The 27,164-nt window shown below is 35.7% G+C and overlaps 1 protein-coding gene across 2 annotated transcripts in view; it reads right to left on the reverse strand.

The window, feature by feature from the left end:
• Vps41 (VPS41 subunit of HOPS complex) overlaps positions 1–27,164 on the reverse strand; it is a 167,315-nt gene that overhangs the window by 44,405 nt on the left and 95,746 nt on the right. For both annotated transcript variants that reach the window (XM_046460605.2, XM_058584458.1), the window contains 4 exons: positions 18,645–18,764; positions 17,180–17,326; positions 10,867–10,933; positions 108–205 (listed from right to left, as the gene is read on the reverse strand). In XM_046460605.2, coding sequence (XP_046316561.1) covers positions 108–205; positions 10,867–10,933; positions 17,180–17,326; positions 18,645–18,764 — 432 coding nt within the window. The remainder of the gene's footprint in view (positions 1–107; positions 206–10,866; positions 10,934–17,179; positions 17,327–18,644; positions 18,765–27,164) is intronic.

The following is a 27,164-nucleotide window of genomic DNA, read 5'->3' on the forward strand; positions in this document are numbered from 1 at the left end:
AAGTTCTACTCAGCTTATAGAAGACTCCTCTGACAGGCAACCTGATCTGGGTATAATGCTCAAAATGAAACCCCACATCCCTTTGAAATTGTGGAGAAAATAATTACCGTTTTTTCTGAAACCTCTTTTACGTAGGAAAGTACAACAAGCTGATCACAGAGAGGAGCGAGTCCACTGATGTGGAATTCAGTTTCAAACTGAGACACTGTGAACAAGAGATTCACCATTAAAAGGAGCAAAAATCAACACACAATGACATATCAACTACCAGCCAGATTTATTTTACAAAGAAATGATAAATGTTTAAGGCGATGCAAATGCTAATTACCTTAATTTGTTCATTGCACATTGTATACAAGTAGCAAATTATCACAGTGTGCTCCATAAATATGTATAATACTATGTGCCAATTTTTTAAAAAAGCTAACATGAAGGGGCATAATTAAACATACTTTCACCACTGAGCACTGAAAATGCTTCACAATCATCAGTACTAGATGGCTATGTAAGAACTTAAACTTGAAATTTCTATCAGCAACAAAAATGCACCCAAGGAGCTGGGGTTGTGGCTCAGCAGTAGAGCACTCGCCTAGCACGTGCGAGGTGCAGAGTTCGATCCTCAGCACCACATAAAAATAAATGAATAAAGGTAATGTGTCCAACTACGACAGAAAAAAAAATTTTTAAAAAATGCACCCAAGAATAATAGCACCATGAATGGTCAAGAGTTACATGTGCCCAGGCAGTTTAAAAATGACATAGTTAAATCACTTGAAGACAATATGAAACTCATAAAACTCAATGTAAACTATTATTAATAACAACACTAATTTTTTCATATGCCTAATTTTAAGTTTTTGACAACTGGGGCTTTATAGAGGTACAAATATCACAAGGGCTGCTGTTTGTGATTATAAAACACTCTTTTTTTGCATTATTAAAAGAACTTCAAGTTAAAGAAAGTATGCAAATACTGCATTATGATCAAACATTATTATTTTTCAAGTGAAATAGAGGTGAAAGAAAAATAATAAGCTTCTTTTTCCTTCCTGAAAATAGACTACTTAAAATTTAGAAAAAATATTACTTTGCTTAAGAAGTATGTGAATTTAATAACTTTGGATCCCAAAGATTTGAAAAGAGTTCCATGGATAGAGTACAAACATTACCAAAATATGATTCTAATGATAAATGCTTGCTGTATAAAATACAAATGATTGTTGTTTTAACAAGTGAAGTTTTGAGGTAGCTTCTTAAAGGGTAAGAGCTGACAGAGTAGTGGGACTGGAAGAGTCTTCCAGGAATCATTAAATGAATCACTTAAGGATTCATTTGGGAATAAACTCTCATGCAGGCGCATCTCATTTTCAAAGAGTTTCTCGATTCAGATCTTCTTCACAGTTGTGGGTATTAGCTGCAGATCTAGCAAATGTCTGTCATGAAATTACTCTTTTTTCGCAAGTAAGGGAACTCAGTGCATCATGCTGGAAACAATATTGAATGTCGAATTGGGAAATCTGGGCTATAACTTCCACTAAATTGAACTTGGACAAGTCATTTTAACTTCTGTGGATATAAATTTCCCTTTCTATAAGATAAAAAAATGAGAGCAGAAATAAAATCCATAATACAGAAAGAACAGGGGCTACTGAATTTTTCTTCTTCCTCTTCTCCTTTTGCCAGTCTTTACAGTTTCTCCTTATTCAGCTGTAAAGAGCATGTGAGACAGCTACCTCCACCTCAACCACAGGGCAGAGACAAATACTTCCAGTGTATTCAGGCTGGACAATCTAGAGACTCTCATCCTACTGTGCATGCAGGTGGGGAACGGAGAGGTGCAAACTGAAATGTACAGACAGTACTGAACAGTATGGGGCCATACAGGACAGTGTGATTGAAAACGTGGCAGTTTCACCTTCTCTTGAGCTATACGGACAACTGACAAAAGAGTTTTTGGTAGCGAACACTCCACGTTGGCAAAAAATGGACCTGAGTTGTTCCACTAAATCACATTTCATGTTTGAAATGCTATGCATACCTTTACCAGCAACTCTGGTAAAGAACAAATTCAAGCCACAGAAGCCATACTGATGACGTCACCGGGAGGCTTTTCTGTGCTCATTTGCCAGAGACACCCCCCCAAAAAAATCCCCTTAAACGCAAAAGAAGCAGTGCGTGAATGAGTTATTCTCCTCATCTGAGATGCCAAACAGGCTGCCTAGCCTCACTAATAGGCAATGTCAGAGTTTATCCTAAAGGTAACCAAATATATATAGATGTCTGAGTTTTTATGAATGAGCCTTAAAATACAGAAGAGAGAAGCTAGAAAATGATCTTATCCAAAGCCCTCCTCCTCCTCCTCACGATCTGTGTACAATAGTCTGTGTATAATAGCTTACATGAATAAGAGAGAAAATTTCCAGTTCTCTAATTAAGAACATGACAGAAAATCCAATGGGTGCTTAAAGAAAATGAGGAAAGATTATAAAGACACACAGTCTCAACTGGATATTGTAATAAATGTGTATTTGTTAAGTACTTAATTTATCAGACTTTAGTAATTGAGAATAATAATTTAGACAGAGACTACATGAAGGGGCAAATTACACTAACACAAAGTTACTTATAAAGAAAAGATATGGTACACAAAAATATTGATGAGATTTCCAGAGACACTGGGCAAGTTATCCATATACAGATAAAACTGAAACTAAAACATTCTTTTTGTTAAAATAACTTATTAGTATCAAAATCATCATCTTAAAGAAAAAATTGTTACAGAAATACTATTATTCACAAAATAAGAGTTCTAAATGGCTATTTCTCTTAGTTGCGAGTACTCTCCCACTTTATCACTCAGCAATTCCTCTCCATTAATACCCACTAGTAATGATATCATGTTAAAAAAGAACTCATTCCTAATTTGAGTTGCTGATTTATGAAAATGTCTGTAGCAATTCTGCCTAAAACAAAACATTATAGAAAGGATGCTGGGGTCTTGCTTTTTCATAACTAATTCAATGAACATGAATGTTTTTAGATCTAACATGATACAATTTATTTTTCATATTAACACTGAATCCAAGAAGGGCTGCCTGGACACAGTGTTATCAGAATGAATATAGAAATATAAGGAATAGTTTTCCCAATTTTTAGAGAATGAAATACTGAATGATAATATTTATTCTTCTAAAGATATGCAAAAGTTTATGAACTGATTTTGTAAAATATCCCCAAATAATTATGGGCTTTATATTTCAAAGTGGGCCAATGGAAATTTCAAATTACTTATTTCTCCTGAAATCCTACTACATTTCATGTAATAATGAGTTTAATAATTTTAATAAAAAAATCTTTTCCCCCTAAAATAAACCCAATTTGAATACAGATGGCTGACAGGTTTAATGCTCTAGAAACTCATCTTTAAGTAGATTATCTGGAGAAGATAAATCACAAAGAAAATGAAAACAAATTCTGATTTGTTTGCAAAACACAAAACTGAAAGAAAGCAAAAGATAGAGGAGGAAGAAAGAAAAATGAAGTTCCCAGAGAAAACCACAAAACAGAAGCTATCCTTCAGATCAAGGAGATCAAGAAAGTGAGAGAATGATTCCAGGCCAAGGCAGGGAATATGCTGTGTTCACACAACAGTGTGCTGATGAACATCAGCAATGGTAGGCATTAAGGCAGCAAAAGCCTTCCTTATCCTGATGGAGATGAAAGGGCTTCTGCACTCTGGTTTATTCAGGAGGATAAAGCATTCCTAGACATGCTAGAAGAAGTAATACAAGACCTTTACATAGAGATCCAAAGTACATTAAGACAGGGTGAGTTTCAAAAGGGCTGTTCACATGAAAATTCTATTCAGTAAAGTTTTCTAGATCCACAGTAAGGATAATGAATGTAATTTTGCTGGTAGGACTGATACAGAAGGGAGGCTGGAATTCTTGATCATTGCTGCCCAACAGATACACAATGCAAGTCAAAAAAGCACAGTTGCATATCTAATTTGTAAAATTTTCTATGAGCCACAATAAGGAGCAAAAGCTTTGAAAGAGCTAAAAAATTTTTAATTAATTTATTTTACAGTAGAATGCATTTTGACATATAGTATACAAATCGAGCACAACTTCTCATTCCTCTGGCTGAACAGGGTTCAGAGTTACTCCACTAATGTAATCATACATTATATAGGGTAATAATGTCTGTCTCTTTCTATTGTTTTTCCCATCCCCATGACCCCACCCCTTCCCTGACTCCCCTCTACACAAACCAAAGTTCCTTCATGAAAGAGGTGAAATTTTAATGATGTATTTTCTTTAATGCAATATATCCAAATTATTATTTCAATATGTAACAACATAAAAAAATCATTAATGAGGTCTTTTACTTTTTTATTTTCATGCTAAAAAATCTGGAATCTGGTACATGGTACACATCAATCTGCCACCACTACAGAGCAACATTACAAAGTCTCACCACAAGTGGTTAGTGGCTACCATACTGGTGACTATAGGTCTAGAAGGCCTCCCAATTTTTTTGTTCTTTAAGTCCAGTGATTTTACTAGAATATATCTTGATGTCAGATAAACAGACAGATAAAAGTGTTTATCTGGTAAAGAACAGATTGTTCATTACCAGATAAACACTGTCTTCTTTTTTTTTTAATTCCTTCTTTTCCCTCTCTGCCCCTCTCTCAGCATAACTTTTTGGTTCTATTTGCTTTTATATTCACTTGCAATCTGTGTTATGGTTATGTCTTTCAGATGTGCATTCATTATGAAGGACACCACTGATCTCCTTATTTTTCTTAAACTTTAGTAGGGATTTAATCTCAGTATTTTCCTAGTGTTCATTATGAGGTAAAGTCATTGTCACTGAACTCTTAGGAGACAGGGACTGGGAAAGATATTCTAACCTTGTAGAGCTCCCTCTTCTGCTATGATAATTTGGTGCTTAAAAAAAAAAAAATCTGGTCACTTTCTGAGATCCCCTAGTTCTTTTGTTTGTTTCTAATGTCCCTGTCTTGCACTGACAGGCTCCCTCCCTGCTGTTCTCCTCTGATATCCTGTATCTGTCAGGAAACCCTGGCTGCTCAACTGTGAAGTGCATAAGGGAAGCTGGAATCTGGCCCTTCACACATAGGAGTGATCCCCACACCCACTGCTGATGCTCTCGGGGTAGCCTACTGTCCTTTCTGGTGAACACTGACTGACTACTTTGAAGTTCTCCTGGCCTCAGTCTGCCAGAGAACCCCTATTCCCCTCTACTCTGTGTCACACAGAGGCTATGACCATAGCAAGGCACCAGGCTACCACTAGTGTTTTTTCCTTATCTATTTGTGTCTTGGGGTTCTTGGGGCTACCTTGTTTTGTTGTAAATGTGGTCTGTGTGTTGTTTTGTGATCTACTTGTTCCATTTTTATGTGAGGACTCAGGCAGATTGAAAAATGATGCTGACACTGTATCATCTTCCCAAGATCAGTGTTTTATATCAACTTTATATTACCCAGGGAAATGGGGTTAGGGTTAGAGCCATAACACGTAAGCAAAGTTGGGCCATCAATGGCACATACTAACAGTTTCAGAATGAGCACCATGTGATTGAAATAAGAATTAATAAGAAAGAACTTTCTTGTGCCATGGGTCTGAGATCTCTGAGGGTTATCAACAACTTGACCAAGTACTAGCTGTGCATAAGACTCTCTTCTAGAAATACCCAGAGACTAAGACCTTGGCCCTGACTTAAGGGAGCTTGCGCATCTATCATTTAAAAAAATAATTAAGGTACTGCCTGCCGTATCAAAAAATGGAAATAGATATAAAACAAGAAACAGTAAAAAGCAGAAAAATTTAGGTTAGAGAGAAGTATGTATGAGGATGGAAATAGTGGCAATAATCATGACTATAAGAACAGTCTATATAACATAAGAAAAACAACCTCTTCATCTCACTTAAACATACACACACACACACACACACACACACACAAAATTTTACTTAAATAATAAGATCTTTCTCCAAATAATTCAGAACTAGGTGATTTTACTATCTGTGTATATGACCTAAAAAACATGATTTTAAAGCAATGTTTTGTATTATTACTGTATTTCTGTCATCTATAGATTCATATATTTTACTGAGAAATGCAATTATGAAATATATTGATCTGTTCTCAATAATTCAGTAAACCCTTATATTTTTCCCAAAATTTTCTTGCAGTTAGTTTTTCTGATACACAATAATTGAGTCTTCTGATTTCTAAAGGAAACCACTCTTCTTCTTTCTCACTGAGTAACTAAATAATAGCAACATTAATTTAATGCTTCCACTTAATGAATATGACTATGCTGAGAGGCAGTATGCTAAGTGTTTTACATTCAATATCTCTTTTCACCATAACAACATCATCTTTATTTTAGAACAGCTGAAGCTCAGAGAAGTTAAGTATCTTCACTAATATGTCTCTGAAATAGAAGGCAGCAGAAGCAGTAAGTTTAGGTCTTAAACAAGTCACACTACAACACATAGGTAAAAACACTGAGACAGACACGCAGATTAAAAGTGTACTGGGGGTTACCAAAACTAGAAGTTAAGGGCTTGACAACTCTCTGGTGATTCAGCACAATGTTGTCAGGGTGCCACCTGCCCTTTTCTTAAATCCATCATGCTACTATGAGGGTAAAAGCGCTGCAGAACAGAACTTGTGTTGCTGGTTTTAAACACTTGTTATCCCTTTGCTCATCCCCAAATGCCCAATAGCTAAATGTAACCCAGAAGGATTTGGATTCTTCATTGGAGTTAAATAATGTGATATCCTACAGATCTTGTTATTTATGATTCTTAAAGAAACAAAAAGGAAGTATGTCAAGCAATTTATAAATAGGAACAGGTTCCTTCCATTGTTTTATATTCACTGATAAGCTCTTTATGATAGTGCCATGTCACCATAAAATTCTAACCTCTTAGTTAACAGACAGTAGTATTTCATAATCAACTGGAAATAATGCTCTCAGAACTTATTTTCAATAAGTTTAGACGCTTTGTCAACCTGACTAGTGATCAATGAAAATACATTTGGAAATCACAACATTTCAACAGCTTCAGGGCTGTGCTATGAAGCAAATATATTAAAGTAAAAGCGACTTTACGATGCGTGACAGCAAGTCACCAAGAAGACCTGGTACAAGAAAGTGAAATTGAAGAGTATGGCTAATGGAGAAAATAACAAAACATTCAAATCAAACAGAAGCCAGCAGTACTCAGGTCACAAACCACTTAAAGCAAGTTTAGTTTACAATTTCATTCTATATTTTCTAATCAATATTCAGCACACTACTGTCAATTAAATGACAACTCTTAAGTTGATATGATTATTTCATCTACTAAATAGTTAAGCTGAACTACAGCAGAACACAAAACCACATGTCGCTAGCTCCTTAAATAAAAACACGTTGGATGATACCAGTGACTGTCATAATTGCTACTGAGACTTAGTAGCAATTATGGGAAAACAATGTCACATATGTGCACAAGAAAACTATCACAGCTGTGTTGTATGTCAAAGTCAAAATGATAACAGATAGATGAAAGAGAATACATAGATGTATGAAAGAATGATCTCACAGCTCTCCTGCACCAAGCAAACAGATATTCATCTTCCAGATCATCACATTCCCAATAAATGGAGAGGCTGAAAACAGTGTGATGTACTAAACTGTTAATATCATAGTATATGACCAATTAAAGGTACTGACCCTACTTAATTAACATCAAGAGATGGTACCTTCTTTTATCACCTTTTTGTTCCTCCCAGTTTCTCTGTCATTCTATAGAGTCCTGTGTAGTTGGTTTATCTCAGTTATTTTTTTAAACAAGATTCTATATGAAATAAAGACTAGAAAGTCAATAATTAATTCCTTGCATGAAAATTCTCAGACTTTGGCAGCAACTTCCAGAAAATGGCAAACATTGGCTTCATTAACTAAAAATATATCAGCTCTCCAATTCCCATTCCACAAAGACCATGGGAAACTTTGGTGAAAAGTATCAGAGGGTTAGGGAGTCTTGTGGGAATAAAGAGAGTCAAGTGAGATTAAAACAATAGGCATGGACCACACTGTAATTTTAGCAATGCATTCTGGAACAAAAAATAACATCCAAAATCTCTATGTACAGAGACTGTCTTCATGGTGACTGGCCGACTCTTTTATCTTTATTTTTCGTTTACAAGAGTATATCAATATCCTGTTGGCAGGAATAACTTTTGTGTTGTTTTTCTGATTCTAACTTGTAAGGAAGGGTTAGAAACATCTGGCTTCTAAGAAATGTGTAGCCACAGATAGTTCTTTAATCTCAGTGCCACTTCACCTCATTTATTAAAGAACAGTGGTTCACACTGTTCAGGGCTAAAGTACATTGTAATCCTGACCTCCTAATATTTCTCCTTTCCTTTGTCCTACTCAAGGACTCTTATCCACACAACTTTGCTTCCTGCTGTGGAAATGGTTTACATTCTTAAGGGTTTGCTCTTATGAGGGGAAAAAATGGTACTTAACCACTAACCATAATAGTGAAATGTCAGTAATGTGATACTGTTAGTACCCACACAGACTATTTCACATAAATTACAATACAGATCCACTACCCTTCAGTAATGTGATCCCAGGGCTCTGGATTAATAAAGCCACCACAGAGGAAACTTAGCGGTCACGTGTTTGGATGGACATGTGCAAGTGATAATAACATGCATGATTTAGTGAGCATTTACTACTGCCAAGCACCATGCGAGGCACCTTACTTGTGTTATGTCTTAATTCTCACAACTACCCTGAGAGATAGGTATTATCATCTGCCTATCACAGTGGGAAAGTATGGCTCAGGGAGGTTAAGGAATCCTACCAAGATCATATATTCACCACATTGCCTTGTCTACCTGGAAGCCTTCTGGTGCTTCTGCAGAGTTGGATTCTATCCATTTTATTACCACAGGTGTAAGATCTTAAACAAGGTATTTACATCTCTGACGGTCAATTTCTCAATCTACAGAATGAGAAGCATACTGAGTAACTTCAAAGGGTTGTGGTGAGAATGAATGAATACAGGTAATGCACACAGTACAACATCCCTACCTAGAATGAGAGCAATAAATATCAACTAAGGAGAGAAGATGACAATCGCTACATTTTTATACTTTCCTGGAAATTTTTACATTCTTAAAAATTCTCAGATTTGTTAATTTAATACTTGTCTCTATTTAAAATATTCAAATATTATCTCTAAGGACACTGTGCACTGAGATTTTCAGAGTTCTGTTGTTGTTGTTTTTTCCCCCGACAGGAAAGAAGAGTGAGAGATCCTGAAACAATTACCTTTATCTTCTAGTTACCTGTCTTCTCTATTATCTTGTTTCTCAACTTTTCTCAGTATTGTTATGTTCTGCAGACACCTATTTGTCCATACTCTTAGCAACCTAAACTATGTATTCTCTAAGATTAAAAAAAAAAAAAATGGTTAAAACTCTACCACCAACTTCTGACTTCAAGTACAAAACAGCCCAGAAGTAAATCCTACTCACATTTGTCATGTGGGTAATGTGGAGTAAATGATTTATGACAGTTTTGCCTTGTTATAATGACCCATCAAATTTATATTCCCCATCCACCATCCAAATGGGCAAATTAATTTTATAGCTGACTTATAATATGGCAAAACTTTTTTCTCCTAAGAATTATAAAAATAAAAATAATGGCAGATCATCCTTAGCACACTTTTCTTCAAGAGTTGTTTCCTAGAGTCACTGATTCATTTCATCCTACTATGTGCCAAGCACTGTTCCAGGCCCTTGATATAAAGAGAGCAAATGCAGACCAGTGCATGCTTGTAATGAATGAGGCGACAGTCTGGTGGAAGACACAGAAATGCATTAAATTTATCAAGAGATCACTACAACTATAAGGCAAAGGGCGGTAGCCAGTGTTATACATGCTCCCAAAGGAGGACTTGGCTTCATTAGGGAGATCTAGTGGACTTTCTCTACAACACGTGAGCTGAGGAATAATTTGGAACTACTAAGGTGAAAAGAAGCAGGAAGAACATTCTAGATGGAAGAGGAGGTAGGTAGAAGAAAGTCAGTTTGACAACAGCATAAAGACTCAGGAGAATGTCTGCAGCTAGAGAGGCAGACACAGCCACCACAGACCCCTGTACTCTTGCAACGAGGTGACAGTCAGGTGCTAATGACGAGTTTCTCTTTATTCTAAAAGGAACAGGAAGGAACTGAAGGATGATAATGTGATCCAATCCAAGTTCTGACTGCAGTGGAATAAGTTAGAGTCATTCATAGTGGAAGGAGTTAAGAGGCTGCTGCAGAAGTCCAGGTAAATGGCAGTCCAGACTATGGCAGTCTAAGCTAGACCAATGATGATAAAATCAAGTATTTAGAAGGTTCAAATTGGCAGGATGAGGTATCAGTACTGTACTAGGGAAATGAATGAATGAATGAATGAATTCTTGTACTTCTTGCAACTAACTCATGAGAAAGATTCTCTTCCAAATTTTATAGACAAAAATACTGAAGAAGGCAGATAATTGTCTCAAATCCAGGTGGTATGCAACAAAACCAGAACCCAAAGCCATGGTTCTTTGACTTCAAAGGCAATTTACAAAATTATCGTGTGAAAAAAAAGAATAGTTTCTTAAAAAAGGGTTTCCATAGTAAAGTTGCAAAACCTAAAAGCTTCTGATGTATTTCATCAAATCACCCAGAAATGTGTCCTGATGAGGAACATGGCTTTAGATTTCCACTTAATAAAACAGACATTCTTTTGAACATTTACACTCATAGCAGACACTGAGTGAACCATACCTATTTCAACATATCGACTTGGCAAATCCCTCATTTCACTGGCATGCCGTTCCTTCACTGAGCATATCTGGAGGGGGGAAAAAAAACAAAACCTCACAATGAATTCTATTCATTTGATGGAAAATTCTTCACAATATTTTATTCAATATATACTTGTGTTAAATTAACCATGTATCCCTGAAGATGAAGCGCAATCTATCTTATGACTTAAATAAGAAAAATTAATTTGAATGACATATAGCAACCATTACTTATATTCTCCAACATTATTCTTTAATAAAGTCTGATTCAAGGGCAAAGGAAGAGAGAAAACTTTAAGATATTTTTCCCCTTTATTTTATTTATTTATATGTGGTGCTGAGACTCAAACCCAGTGCCTCACACATGCTAGGCAAGCACTCCATCACTAAGCTACAATCCTAGCCCTTTAAGATAGTTCTAATATTTTTCTAATGATGCATCCTCTGAAAGTCTACTTAAAAACTATAGTCATGTACTACATAATGACATTTTGGTCTAAAGCAATACATATACCATGGTGGTCCCATAATATTATATTGCCTAGTGGTATCATGGCCATCCTAGTCTGTTCAGTACTCTATTATGTTCACACAATGATGAAATTGCCTGTGATGCATCTCTCAGAATACATCCCTGTTGCTAAGTGGCCTATGACCATACCAAATAAAGTCATGGGGGGAGTAAAATGCTCCATGGCTAATCTGACCGATATTCACATTATATCTTGTATTTCTGATAACATTTGTAACTCACTTCACTGTTGTTAAATAATACTTTGCAAAAGTGGCACATACTCTTCTTATCTCAAGTACATTATAATCAGTTACTACATAATCTAAATCAGGGATTGGTAATCGTGCCCAAGTCCCAAGCCTGTTTTGTTATGGCCTGTAAGATAGGTTTTCACAGTTTACAAAGGGAGCAACAAAGATGGGGAGAGAGATGTTGGGGAGAAAGGGAAGGAAAAAAGAAATGAAGGAGCAGCAGCAACAGTATGTGGCCTGCAATCTCAACTTTTACTACCAGGTATTTATAGAAAGTTTGCCAAAATTCATGTTAAATCATATCTATACAGTTTATATGTATGTGTGTGTGTTTGTGGGTAAACAAAAACTCATATATGTGTAAAATTACAGTATATCTCAATCTATATCTCAATTTTTATCTCTCCTGAATACAACAGATAACACATATGAATGTTGATGATATCTGTTTTAGGTTGATAAGACTATGGACCTTTTATACTTGTTTTGCTTTCTGAAGTGAATATATTCAAATTTATAACAAGAAACAAGAAAAATTTATATAAGTTCTGCTATTCAGTTAAGACTGAACCTGAAGTCAAGTACTAATCCTAAACAATTTTTTTCAGTGATGATATGTTTTTCTTTTATCTTTCAGATAGTGATCTTTTATAGCTGCTCCCCTAAAGTAGAGCTACACTAAGGAATATTCTAAATTAGAGAAAAACTCAAAGAGGAAAACAAGCATTATTTCATATCCCAGCCCAAAATATCATCATTAACAAACTTATTTTTTATGGAATCTACTTTTACTAACTTAGCCATTTACTACAAATAATTTAATGTATTATTTAAATATTCTTCCACAACACAATTCTTTAATGTGATTTATAGCATTTTATTTTAAGAATGTACTATAATTTATGTGGTCGATCTCCTTTTTGGCCATTAGATTTTATATCTATCGTTATAAGCGAAAGTGCAATCAACATACTTGAACATATATGTTTCCTTAGGAAATAAATTCCTAGATGCTGAACCAACAGATTAATGAGTACACACACTTTAGTTTTTTTTTTTTTTTTTTTCTGTTTAGTTTAATAAACATGTCTAAATTGCTATCCAGAAATACTGCAGTAACTTTGTACCTACGAAAACTCACTTTCCCTCATATAGGACAAAACCTATGGCTTTGGAAGTCTAAGACCCCATTTAGAAATCATTGGCTCTCTTTTCCCTTGATTGCTTTTTGACATCTGTCTTCTGTCTATTTCCTATAATTTTCTGACCACTTCCCCAATTTTCCCCAATTCCTTCTCTTTTTGGTAGACTTCTGAGCTTTTTTCCACACTCACTAAGAAAACTACTAAAAGGTCTAACAGGCACACTCCACAATGCCAAATAACTATTTTAATGTGCTGAAAAAAAGTACATACGGAAGTGTCTCAGATGGTTCACAATAATAAGGCAAATATAATAGTAATATTAGTACTTTTTGAGCAACTACTAGGCACCAGTGCTAAGTTAGGGTTATTTTCTTGAGATTACCAAGCAGTGGTGAAGACACAGAAGTAAGGTAATTTTTCCAAAGTATGATTGGAAAGCAGAAGCATGCATTGGCAGGGCAGGAACACTTCCTGGAATTTGTGACACGGAGGTGAAGCAGGAAAGATAGGACAAATTTACAAAACAATGTCATAACCTGGAGCCATCAGCTAGGAAATCAATCAGACAGGGCAAGCAAAGGGAGAGTTGAGGCTGGAGAGAAATACAGAGCTTGGACTATACAAAAACTTGGAAACCATGTTAAAGATCAGTAACTCCTCTATAAGTGACTTATAGAGGAGAGTGAAATTATCTGCTCTGTATTCTGGACAGATTATTCTACCTGCACCGTTTAACACAGAATTAAGGGAATGTATAAAATCAAAGCCATGAAGACTTCCTAGAAAGATGAGAAGTGGGGAGATTTGAGGGATGTTGACCAAACCCAGGAAGTCAATGGGCCTCTTTCAACTCTCGAGTAACCCTGAAAAGCAACACTACCATGTCTAGAGACAAGAACACTGACACTGTGAGGGTGATCCAAGACCATCTGGCTACAGTTGGAACTAACAGGAAGGCCTGAATGTATCCCTCTGGCCATGCCACAATCTCTCTGCAGACAGGACATATGGCACAATTGGTGGGTGGGCCATTGCTCTACTCCCATCTCTTATCAGTTCTGTAGTCTGAGATTTTATTCCAGCACCTATTTCATAAGTAGAAAGCAGCAAGTATTGGGATTCTGTAGATAAATGCTACCGTAAGGGCTGGGGCTGTAGTTCAGTGGCAGAGTGCTTGCCTAGCATGTGTGAAGCACTGATTTAATCCTCAGCACCACATAAAAAATAAACTAATAAACAAAAATATTATGTGCCCTTCTACAACAAAATTTTTTTTTTTAAATTCTACCCTAAGTTCATGTCCTACATAGAGTAGATCAATAATTTTAAGAGTAGTCTGCATTGATAGGTGGACTCTCACCCAGGAATACTAATCTTTATCCAACTGTCTCCTCCACTTCTCTGCATGAGTGGATAACAGGCATCTCAAAGTGCTCATTCCAAAACAACTTCTGCCTTTTTCCATTGAAACATGCCTGATCAGCAGTCTTTTTCATCTCAGTAAAGGTTAGAAATTTCATCTTTTATTTTCTTAGGTGACCATTGACTTTTTTTCTCTTTTACTTATACCCCATATCTAATAATTAACAAATACTATAGGGTCTACTCTCAAAATATGTCCAAAAGCCCATCTTTCTCACCAGCTCCATTATGTTGATCTGAGAAAACATTTTACTGAGTGATGCTGCAGTAGCCTCCTGCCTGGTCTCCCTCTTTCAGTGTCCCTCTGCTTTTAGCTCTACTCGGCAACTAGTGGTTCTTCTAAAATACAAGTAAGGTCATTTAACTAATATCATTGCTCAAAACTCTGTACTGGCTTCCCTCCTCACTCAAATTAAAAGCCAAAGACTTCCCAAAGGCCCATGAACTACAACATGATCTGCTCCTCCACCCTCCAAGTCCCACATATTTCTCTCTACTATCTTTATCCTCTACCCTCTCCTCCACACCTGCTCTACTCTGACAACAGTTTTCCTGCTGTGCCTCAAAAACAGCCCAATCATTCCCTTACCTCAAGGATTTCCCCACTCCCAACCCAGTACCCCCACAGGGCTACCCCTTCCCAGATCTCTCACCAAATGACATGTTAGTTATTAGAGAGGCCACCACGGGACCACCTATATTACAGAGAACCTACCCCCATCCCTTCACCATTACCCTTTTTAAATGCTCTTCTTGGTAATTTACTATCAACAACATGCTTGTTTAATTTTGCTCATCTATTCTCATTAGAGCATAAATTTTCCAAGGGAAGAAATTTATTCATTTGTCTTTCTTGTTTCTGCAACATTAGAACATCACTCGGAATATTTCAGGCACTTGGTAAATGTTCGTTGGAAAAATCTTACTATTTATTTATATAGTGGTGCTGGGGATAAAACCCTGGTACACACCAGGCAAATGTTAATTGTTCTCTGAAGAAAGACCAAGTCTTCACCTTCTCTTCTTTCAGAACTCACCTAGATTCTGAACAGCTGAATGAGTCTAAAGAAAAAGAATCTCCAAGAAATTAAAGTATTGGGTGTAAATTTTATGGATCTTAATTTAGGCACAGTGAAAATGTATTTCTTTCCTATGGTTGATAGAGACCTGGTGGTTTGAAACAACAGAAATATATTCTCTTATAGTTCTGTAGGCTAGATGTCTGAAATCAGCTTCACTGGGCTGAAATCAGGTGCAGGGAAACATTTCCTCAGAAAGCTCTAGGGGAGAAATTGCTCTTGGCCTCCTCCAAGTCCTGCTGGCTTCGGTGTCCTTATCACTACTCTACTTCTACCTCTGTGGCAGCACTGCCCTGCCTCATCAACAGTAGTTTCTCCCTCCCACTGTGACACACAGGATTGCATTTAGGGTCTAAATACATAATTCAGGGTAATCTCCCAATTTCATGATCCTTAAGTGAAGTGCATCTTTTGCCATGTAAACAAACATTTACAGGTTTCAGGGATTAGGACCTCTCTCTTTGGGGGCCACTCTTCAGCCTAACAGAGAAAGCATTTACAGAAACAATCAGTGAACTTGTAACATGCCCCTATAGGCTAAATTTCCTGGTCTTTCCTTTTAAGAAAATTACAACTATAAAACAAAGGAAAAAGTCCCCACACTGTCCATTTAAGGAATGGTTAAAATACCAAGAGTATGTTTACTCGACTGGGAACTACACATGTGGGATAGGGAGAGAGAACCACATTTTTTGTTTGTTTGTTTGTTTGTTTTTAAATCTTAGGTTACTAGGCAGTTTCTTTCCTGCTATCCTGAATATGAACCAGTTTGTGTTCACAAAACACATTAAAACAATTACTTGATGTTCAATCTAAAAAGAAGAAGAAAAAGAAAACCTCAATCCTATCAATGTAAGGGCCAGGAGGACCTCATCTCAAGTATAACAGTGCTGAGTTTGGTAATAATAATAATAATTGCGTTAGTAATTTTTATGCTTTACATTTCCAGAGGAGAATAAATTTTAAATAGCTATGTCTCTTTCATGACTCCTCTAGAATTTTATGGACTAACAATAATAGCAGCTAAGAAACTGCAGTAAGTCAGTTTCTATGCCAAGCTCTTTACAGTTATTATTTCATTTTTCTCTCCCAAAATTTGTAAATTGGGAATTATTTTTCTGCCATTTTGCAGAAAATGGCAGGCTTAGAATCATACAGAAGAAAGCAAATGGAAAAGATGGAATTAATCCCAATGTCTCTCTGACTCCAAAGACTGAGCTCGTCCATTAGATTAGTGTTGGGATACTCCCTCATACCATTTTCAGCTAATTTTTAGTTATTTTGATTAAATTATTTAATATATTTTCAAAAGGAAACAACTTTTGGCTTTGAAGTACCTACTCTAACAGAATTTATTTCAGATTCTAACCTGAAATAAATGTGAATTCGTTCGAGCTCCATTTTGTAGAACAACTAAATTACATTTACTGAGCCTCATAGGATCAGATAATTATACACTAGAAAATATTCCCAAATCTTATTACTGATAATAAGTATGGGCTTCTACTCCACAAAATTATTAGCAAGTAAGTTGGAAGATGTAGTTTTAACCTTCTCTTTTCACCACCAACACAAATGAAGATGCCAATCAAATGGTCTATAAATAGCTACAGCCAACTGGGTTGTGGGAAATTTTTAAAAAAGATAAAATAAGGCAGCAACAGCCTGAGAAAGGAAAAGTTTACAAACTGTTTTGCATGGTAGAGAAAAGAAAGGATATCTCATAAAATCTGTACACATAAAATAAGTTCAGTCTTAAATTGTTAACACATCACAATAATATTCTTGTGTTTCAGGAGGCAATTTATGAACTCATATTCTTTTAGACCACCTCAATGGATCTGTAACATTATGGACTTATTATAAGGACAAGCAAAATCACCTTGACAGAAGTTCCCCAGCCAATAATCAGTGTCACATTGTCCTTCCAGCAGAGGCTGCAGGGATACATATCTGGGCGAAGACTTATATCATCCCGGGGCACATTGGTGATTCTTTGTTTTGAGGTAATGTCAAAAATCTTCACACCCTGGAAAAGGAAATGGCATTAGGAATTCTCTACTTGGGAGAAGGAAAATCTATGAACAGGCCCAGCTACATACCACCAATAACTAGTGCTGCAAAGTATTGACAGTGTTTGCAGAGCAAAGTTAGAAGCCATGGGTAGGAAAGACAGTGGAACAAGATGGACATCATTATCCTAAGTACATGTATGAAGACAAAAATGGTGTGACTCTGCTCTATGTACAACCAGAGACATGAAAAATTCTGCTTTATATATGTACTATAAATTGAAATGTATTCTGTTATCATGTATAACAAATTAGAACAAAATAAATAAATTAAAACACACACACACATAAAAAGAAAAGAAAATGTTCCTTCTCCACACAAATCCTATAAAAATACCTTCATCCTTCTTATTGGGCAAAGGAATTTTGTTTTACTAGTGGGTGGCATGGGTGATTCTAACCTAAAATAATGGGGAAATGTTTAGATACCAACAACTACATTTTCAAAATGACAGACAAGTAACATTTCTAAGTGTACTGTTCCAATAAAAAATGAAGTTTGGTTTTTGGAAAGATTTTAATTCTGAAAAACCATCTATATAAAGAAAACTACACTTGACATTTCAAAGTTCTCAAACGCAAATCTCAGTAAGCAGCTCACTACAAGTGAGCCAAGAGACCATAGGTTTGCTTCCCTTTCTTGTGACCCTAAAGAAAAAAAATCCTGAGTAACAAGGTGGATTCTGAGGATATTTCCACCATTAAGCGGAATGGAACTGACTACTCAAAAGATAACTTAAAATTTCAAAAGACATGCCAGATGAGAAAAAGTCTACTCTTAAAACTTTGTACTAGACCCAATTCATATCAAGTAAATTTTGCAGCACCAAATATTATGATCCTTTCTTAAAAGCAGCCCTAGATTTCTGCTTATGATTATATTGGGAGTAAAATAGAAATCAGCAATATTCTGCTCTTGTTTCATATCAAGTGTTTCTTGCCCTCGGCCAATAGGCAAATGGTATTTTCAAGACCACATTCCCAATGCAACCCTTCAATTATTAAGATGGCTTTTCATTTTCTTGGTTACTCTCCATGCCTCAGGTTTCTTATCCTAAAATAGAGTCCAGAATATGTTGGGAATTACTATATTATAAAAGCCAAAAGCAATCTAATTTCTTTAACTTCCCAGGTAAGATATCACTTACCATTTGTTATCTTTTACAAATGATCACTGGAGCAAGTGGCATCTCCCTTTGTCACAGTCCTATCGATTTGGCCACTCTTCTGCCACCAAACAAGGAAGATGCTTAGGAAGGTAGAGACTGTGCTTACCATATTATTGGCCCAAGCAATCAGATGGCCTCTCCATTTCACACTCCGTATGTTCCCTTCCCCTTCATGCAGAACCGAAGACTTCCATCTGTTCATCCAGGACCGTTCAAAGAGCAGCAACTAGGGCACACAGCATAAACACAGACTTTCAGAAATGGAGAATAATATAATAGAGACCTTACTTACTATTATTGTCCATAATGTTACCAAATAACCAACACTCTATGGATTTATTTTTTATTTTTATTTTTATGTAGAATTACAGTAGATGATTTCCATTTTGGAAAGCATTTCCCACACATCTTACACTGTCTAGGACATTGTTTTAAAACAGATTTAGTGTTCCTGTTACTACAGAGCCAAACCACAAGATGGCACCAAAATATCAAGGTTCATGGAAAATAATGCACATCTAATCAAAAGATTTGTATCCCTGAAAGTTCTTCAAGTAATGGCTAAAGAACTAATTCATTTTGTAAATTGGGAAATCAAAATCTCAGTTTTTCACTGAAAATAAGATTGTCACAAATTAAACTGTAGAAATAGGGGCAGTCTTATGTTTTTCCCAAGATAAATAATTTGACAATTACTTTTAATCAGTAATTCATGTTATGAAATAAGGGAAATTTGCTTTAGGATTAAGCTTCTTTAAAAAGTTCAGTAGCAAGAGCCTTTATTTTAAAGGGAAAAAAAATCTGTAACTGAAAAAAGAATCTGCGGAAAAATTTTAGTACAACATACAACTCGTCAAAAACTTCTACTACTGAATATATAGTTTTAGTAATTCATGCATTATATTAAGGACACAAAAAACATTTTTCTTGATATATCCAATTTAAATTCTTTAAGATAATTATACAATATACTCAACGCATGTAATCCTGAAATACATGTAGATCCCTTAAAAGCTGATAATAGATTCCAAAAGTTTTTAGAATTCCTACTATTAGAGGCAATTTCAGTTCACCTCAGTGTATTCTGAATCCTTCCTCACTCCACAACAGCACAGGTGGACACAATAAGTCAAAGAATAAATTCACATTCTATTTGTATTTGTATATCTTTCTCAATAGTTAGGTTCCTATAGACATAAGAGGCACAAAAAAATTTTTGCTTTTAATTAGAGGCCCTCTTTACAAGCTGAGTACAGCCACTTTAACATGCTATAAACGCCTGAAGTTCTCTATTATCCATGGAAAAGCAAGGTGGCTTCACAACTTCCACAGTGGTAATGGGAAGCAGCAATTTTACTGAAGTTCTTCAGTCCTCCTTCCCATGAGATATATCCTATACATTTTCAAAGATCCTCTAACCCATCTCAACCTCTCCATTCTCAAGTTCTAATTAAAAAATCATAGCTACAGGGTTGGGGGTATAGCACAGTGGAAGAGTACTTGCCTAACATAGCAATGGGTTCAATCCCCAGTACTGGGGGAAAAAATCATCACTACTGAATATACAGTTTTAGTAATTCACTAAAATACCACCATCACTAAAATACCACCCTGTGACCTAGTTAAGAACCTAGTTAAGAGACCCCTTAACTGGGTATGTCATCTGTCTGTGATTCAACCTCTTCTTGTGCCATGATGCAGATTAAGAGTCAGAAAGTCCACTACATCCAACCAATGCAGAAGGATGATGAATGGTTTAATATTTTGTCAGAAGATAGGTTTGAAATTCAAGAAATGAGGGAAAAGGCTAAGGATAAAGTTCCCACTAAAGAGAAAATCACACTCTACTAACAGTAAGCAACTAATAAGAGTTATTTTAAACATGAGGAACTAATAAGAACATATCATCTATCTTTCATCTACAGCATAGATAGCATGGAGGTAATTATAAGAAAGGGGTGGACACAACCAGCAGTCACTAATCATCTGTTAAAAGAAAGGGTCAGCCGAATGACCAGGAGAAAAACCTGGCAGAGCCCAATATCAAATTCCTCTCCCTTACCAATCCTCACCTAAATGATTAACACAGTGTTAAGAGAAGAAGTGATTACAGCTGTATTTGGGAAAATTAAATACACACCAAATTTTAAAAAACATCTGAAAAATATGCTAAAAATAATATTTCAAGTGAAGGCCATGATTTAACTTTATTTCCAGAAAAAGCCTGCCTAAGTAGTAGTCAGTCAGTTAGATATTGGGATGCCAAAATGTCCCCAACCCTCTCTTTCGCCCCTTCTCAGTGTAAGGGGGAATGTGGAGGTAGAATAGTCACTGAGCAAATCTCTGTTGAAGCATGCCACCCACCAGCACTCCAGCACTCCAGGGTCACTTGGGGAGCACAGCTGGGGAAAAAAAAAGGCATGCTAGCACAAGAAGGGCATCAATGGAAAGATTCAGTATTTGACAATGATGGGAATTATCCAGAGAATAAAACAAATCTCCCATTCCTGACTCCACAGCAACAAGACATCACAAAAAAACAGAAAAGGCCTAAAAAAATTGGTTCTCATTATTATTCTCAGATAACAACAAAATTAAATAATAATCAAAGTACTCTGAGTATGAGAACACACATATAAACCTAAATGTCAAGGGATGCAATCAAAATTTGTAAACAGCAAAAAGTTTATAGATCTGAAAGTTAATAATGGAAAATGGAAAAGCAAGGTGGCTTCACAACTTCCACACGTGCATGCACTGGCCTCATGAAACAAAACAAAAACCCTTCATAAGCTATGTAAACAGAGAACTAAATAAATGGGAAAAAATACCATTATGTTTCTGGATAAAATGCCCAAAATTCTCACTGAAAAGCTTAAGTCTCATTAAGTTAACTTCTCATTTTAATGTAAGTTTCCCAAAAATTTCAAAGGAATTATTTCTAGAAATTTTGAAAGTGCTAAAAATTCATTTGAAAAAAACAAAATATATGAGAACAACAGGAGATTTTTTTTTTTTTTTAATTAAGCAATTTGGTGGTAGGGGTGAATTTGCTGACAGATAATAAGATGTTTTATAAAATTAATATCCAAAAAGTACAATCAACCCTCCCCACCCCACGCCAAAAAAAAAAAAAGTACCACATTGATTGTAGAATTGACAAATGAAAGAAAAAGAAAAGAAAGAAATAACAAAGACGAATCAAAGTGACACAGGCAGGGATTGGGCACAAGGTGTGTGCAGGGGAAGAGAAACTACTGAGCACTTCTTCCTGGCGGATCTTTTGGCATTATGGACACAAAACTTTAAAAATGACCACATCTTGGAATTTATGCTAAGAAATTATTAGAGTGAGTAAAGAAGCTACCTATAAAGATTAGAAATGCACTGACAACTGGGTAGTGATTGAATACAAAGTGGTAAAGCTGAACAACTGAGGAGAAAGCATCCATTCTTAATTATTTCATGTGCGTATATCCACTAACTTACAAAACATCAGGGCATATTAAATAGACATGCAGAATCCAAAAAGGTATTGCCTATGATGTTCCTTAAGTAAAATATGAATATGTATCCATATGTAGATTAATATGATAAAATATGAAAGACACATTACACAAAGTCACAACTCCTAGCAATGGGTAATAGGAAATTTTCACTATTTCTATTTTATAATTATTCTTCACTGAACATGTGAATTATTTTTACAATGTTAATACATTAATGAGAATGAGAATCCATTTTTTTATCTTACAATCAGGTTAATAGAGGGAAAAAATTAAAATGAAAATAATATTAGAAATTCAATGGAACTTAAGAAAGAAGGAATATTCGAGGCATACTGAACATGTATAGAATTAACCTACACAAACTATACTGACTTTGAAAAACTGTCCATAAAATCTTCCAAACAAACAATTCCAGACAAAATCCAAACTTCCTCTAATGAGTCAGTTCTGCTGTACTTGGAGTGCTTCTGGTATAGGAAGAGGCTGAGGCTGCCAGGGCCCTGGCTTCCCTTTGTCTCCACCAGAGCTCCAAGGAATACTTCCAGCAGAGGGCAGGAAGAAAACAAGGACAGAATTCTGAAATCAGTCCATCACAGGGTCAGTTCCAATAACCTTGTGGACCCTGCTCTAATACAGAAGCAAACAAGCTTCTCCTTTAAGGATAGTTTATAGTACAAACAGGCAAATGCCATTCTATATAACTGACAGATGTCTAGAAAAAAAAAAAAGGTATAATATACCAACTTCTGTGAATGGATCAAATTTTAACTAATTAACATTACAGTTTAAACATCATTCATATTATTTTCTGATGTCTTTTGAATGGTAATATGTTTCCAAGACTTTATCTTCATTTTTAATGGATGAAAAATAAATTATTTGTAAAAAAGCTTAATATGTTAGAGTATATCATCATTTAGGAGAATTCTTTTGGATGTCAAATAATTTTCCAATTTCTTGTTTCTATATGTTTAAGGTCATGCTGGTTTTATTATAGCACAGTGAGTATCATGTTACTACCTTTTCACTGAGATTGGTGAGCCATTCCTATTTCTTTGTCTTTCCCCAACAAAGTGTAAACGCATTGGAAAAAGAAACTATGTTTTCTATTTTTCTAGTTACATAATAAATTTTAGATGCTAATTGGGCTTTCCTGTGTCTACTCATCTTAATCTTGGTCTATACATACAATGTGTTCACTCTAGGAGAATCTATGTAATTATCCCAAACACTTCAGTTAGTTACCTAGTCCATCTTTAGTTAGTAAATGTCCCCAAACTATTTTGAACATACTGGAATCTACCCTAATCTCAAAAATTTAAAGGAAAGAACCTGGGAATGATTCATATAACTAACACATCTTTGCTTTCAGAAAGGGTTTTCTTATAATGATCCTACATCCAACTCCTCTAGTGTCAGTCTATATACCCTTTGTTCAAGGCCATAGGACTCAACTGTGGTACAACTTGTCAAAAAACTGAAAACTGCTTTTAAGGTCAATCTTCCCCTATTCGTTTTAAGTAATTAGTAGCTCTATTCCAGGGACACAAACAGGCCAGAGACCTGGTGTGGACAGTGATGATGTGCCTATCTGCAGAAGGTTCTCTGGATTGCCACCATAATTATTTCTTCTGGCTCTATGGCACCTAACCTGCTTCTCTCCTCTACATCACCTGCCGGCCCCCTAGAGCATTGATTTCTGCCCTTCCTCTCCACCCTACTTTTTATTCTTTACTCACAAGTCCAATTTTCCAATCTTTACATAGGATTATAGACTAATAATTATGGAATCATTCCATTGGCATTTTCATGCAGGATTTGAAATATTTACTCCACAAAATAATACAGAACTTCACATATGAGAGAAAAAGACCAAATGATCCACTATCCATTTGTTTTTTAAATCCTAATCTATGGGAATTTCAAGCAAAAACACATTTTCTGGCAAGAATGGCAAGGAAAATTCTCCTTTGGTAATTTAAGGAAAGATAAACTACTTTTCTTACAAACATTCTACACTGAATTAACTACCACAAAGCTATCTGCCTCTATTTCACTGACATTTAATAAAATCCATTTCTTTCTTGTAGTCATAAAACTGCCTAGAGACCTACTGAGCATGAATGTTCTACAAAGCATTTTAGGGGGTAAGCCATTGAGCGAACTACCCTTAAAAGCAGCTGGTTAATTTATTTGGTTCATCTTCCACATCCTGTAATACTGAATTGTCATTATCATAATACTGAGAGCAATTTAAGCTCAATGGGAGCTAAGTACACAGAGAGGAAAAGCTGTTTCCAAGAGGTTTGGGTTTTTTGTTGTTGTTGACGATGGAGAAAGTATTTTAGGGCTTTATTTCCCATAAATCCACATTCTAGCAGTCAGCACTCTCTGTACTTATATTTCAATAGGAGCCCTCACATCCCAGAAATACACTTTATTCTCCTATGTTTTGTGCTGATAAATCTATCTAGTGCTTTCCTACACTACACAGAGGTATAAGGAAGCACATTCCAGAATCTCCCACATGTGTAGCAAGAATCCTATCAGGTTGTAATAAAGCCACCAATTATGATAGCCTAACGCCTGTGATTATCCTCATCCACCCTTTGATGGAGGAAAGGAGCATGACTGGCCCTGTTTTAATCATCCTGTATTCTTTCAAGTTTATGAATCACTTGGTTCCTTCAGGCTTTCTCAATATTGGTAACACTGCATGTTTTGAGGCACAAAAGAAAGGAAGAAAGACGGAGCAGGGGCACCAAACTAGGGAGAATGTGGGATACCCAGGTACATTAATATAGAAAGGACTAAGGGGCTTGGAAGAAAGAAACTTCATTACAGAGAACCTCTGCTAGGTTGGAGTTGACTCTCAAGATAATAAAATCAAGTAGAGAAATGAAGAAATGGAAAACTCAGCAAATTAGAACACACCCAGTAAGACAGTCTTGGTAAAAATAGAAAAAGGTCATAATGATGGGGATGGCCTGTCACAGAACGACTTAAATATCCAAAATTTGAAGATTATGAAAGAAATTTAAAAGGTGATGAAGATGAATGAGAAAAACAGACACTGTGTATAAGACCCAGATGGTGTTGGCTGTTCACAGCAAAGAGAAATCTTGGAATCCTGAAAAAGGAAGGAATAACCATGAACCTACGGGAACAGAGAGCACATTTTTTCTTCCTGCTTTGGCTCAGGATCAAAATTTTAAATGAATGGCATTTTTAAACATCACCAACAGTTTTACTGTCTCCATCAAGATACAACATAAAACATAGGAAGAAAGAGGGAATTTCTGAAACATATTATAGCTTTAAATTCAGTGGTTATTTTCTGGACATGTTATAATCCTTCAATTTCCCTTTCCTAAGGTAATTTAACATGTTTAAAAGAAGTTAAATACAGAGCAAATATTTATATCATGGAAAGTCTAGGTACACAGAAGGATTCTCAGAGCTCTGTTGACTGGCCACTTGCTTATAACCAATATTTGAGTAAACATTTTTCCAATGCAATACAGACTTTGGACAAGTGCTTAAAGTTAACTAGTCTTTTTTAAAAAATATTTTTATTAGTTATTGATGGACCTTTATTTATTTATTTGTTTGTATGTCGTGCTGAGAATTGAACCCAGGGCCTCCACACATGCTAGACAAGCTCTCTACCATTGAGCCCCAGCCCCAGCCCCTTAACTAATCTTGAGAAAACTACATAGCCAGACCAATACCGTGAAATTTAAAAAACACTGTACAATGTAAGGTAATAGCTAATTTATCACCCAAGCAATCCAAGCTACAGGTTCAATGTGAACAAAATAAGCTAAATACAAGGGGTGCCATTTATGAACAGTTTCCTTTATATTAAAAAATACAGATAACAGACATATATCTACCTATCCACGTATATGGGTTAAGCAATCAACTGTATCCAATATGTGAAGTGGGGTCCTATTTAAACTGCATATTCAAAACTCACATTTACAAATATAATTTCAGAAATTATTGGAATGTGTATTAATAATTTCACCATTTTAAAGGACAATCTTCTATATGGATGCTACAGGTTTAAAATAGCTGGTTATTAATGCCAAACACTCTGGGTTTGTCTTTCAGTCTGCCAGGGCTAGGCTCAAGGTCAAACCCCTTCAGTAGTAGGGTGGAGAAAACACAATATCATCCACTGGATGATTAAACTTGAATTAATGTTCTGTGCAATAAACAAGTATCTCTAATTTTAACTACATATTATCACTATTATAGATGGATGCACAGTTATTATATGAAAAAGAAATGTAAAACTGCTAAATCTTAAATAACATAAAAAGTTATCTGAACACATGGGTTTATGTACTTGAATAAGCCCTTCACTCAGCTCAAAGTGAAAAGAGAAAAAATAAAGATCAGAACACTATCTACAGAAGAAAACAAGTCAAAAAAACCCGCCCTCACACTTTATGATCGACTCGTGTCATCCTGATGAAAAACAGGGATTAATTGAGTGCAATGGTTAGTCACTGGGAGCTTCCATGGGAGTGGCAGAACTGATGGGTTCTGGGCCAACTCACATCCACAGGGTGACGTATAGTCATCCTCTCCCTACACACCTCAGTGTCTAAAGTCTCATTTAGACTCCTAATGTTTCCCTGAGAACACAAATAATTATTTCAGATTTAGTCAAAACTGAAGAAAAGGCTGCAGGCTATTTAGTAAGCAGCAATAATTTGTGCTCAAACTGACAATAAATATCAAGTAGACCACCTTCATCGTCCTGGCTTCTATGGTAGTATTAAAAACTTCCCTGAGCAAAGAATATAATCAGAAAAAAAAATCAAAAAAGAAGATACACAAGTTGCTAATAAATAAAAGTGTTCAAAATCTGTAATAATTAAAAGACATTGAAAATACTGGCAAAGAGGATATGGTGAAACAAGTACTCACACACAGCTGATACTTTTCTGGAATGCAATTTTACTTGGAAGTAAGCATTAAATGCCTAAAAAATAATCATAATCTTTGACTCAGTAATTATAATCCTAGGAATCAATGCTACAAAAACATTCACAAGAGCAGACAAAAGTTCATGCCCCAAGATTTCTAGTGTCATTTTTTTTTTT

Source organism: Marmota monax, unplaced genomic scaffold, assembly GCF_021218885.2.
Source record: "Marmota monax isolate L192 unplaced genomic scaffold, Marmota_monax_Labrador192_F-V1.1 WCK01_AAM20220418_F8-fsc00107, whole genome shotgun sequence".
NCBI classification, from domain to species: Eukaryota; Metazoa; Chordata; class Mammalia; order Rodentia; family Sciuridae; genus Marmota; species Marmota monax.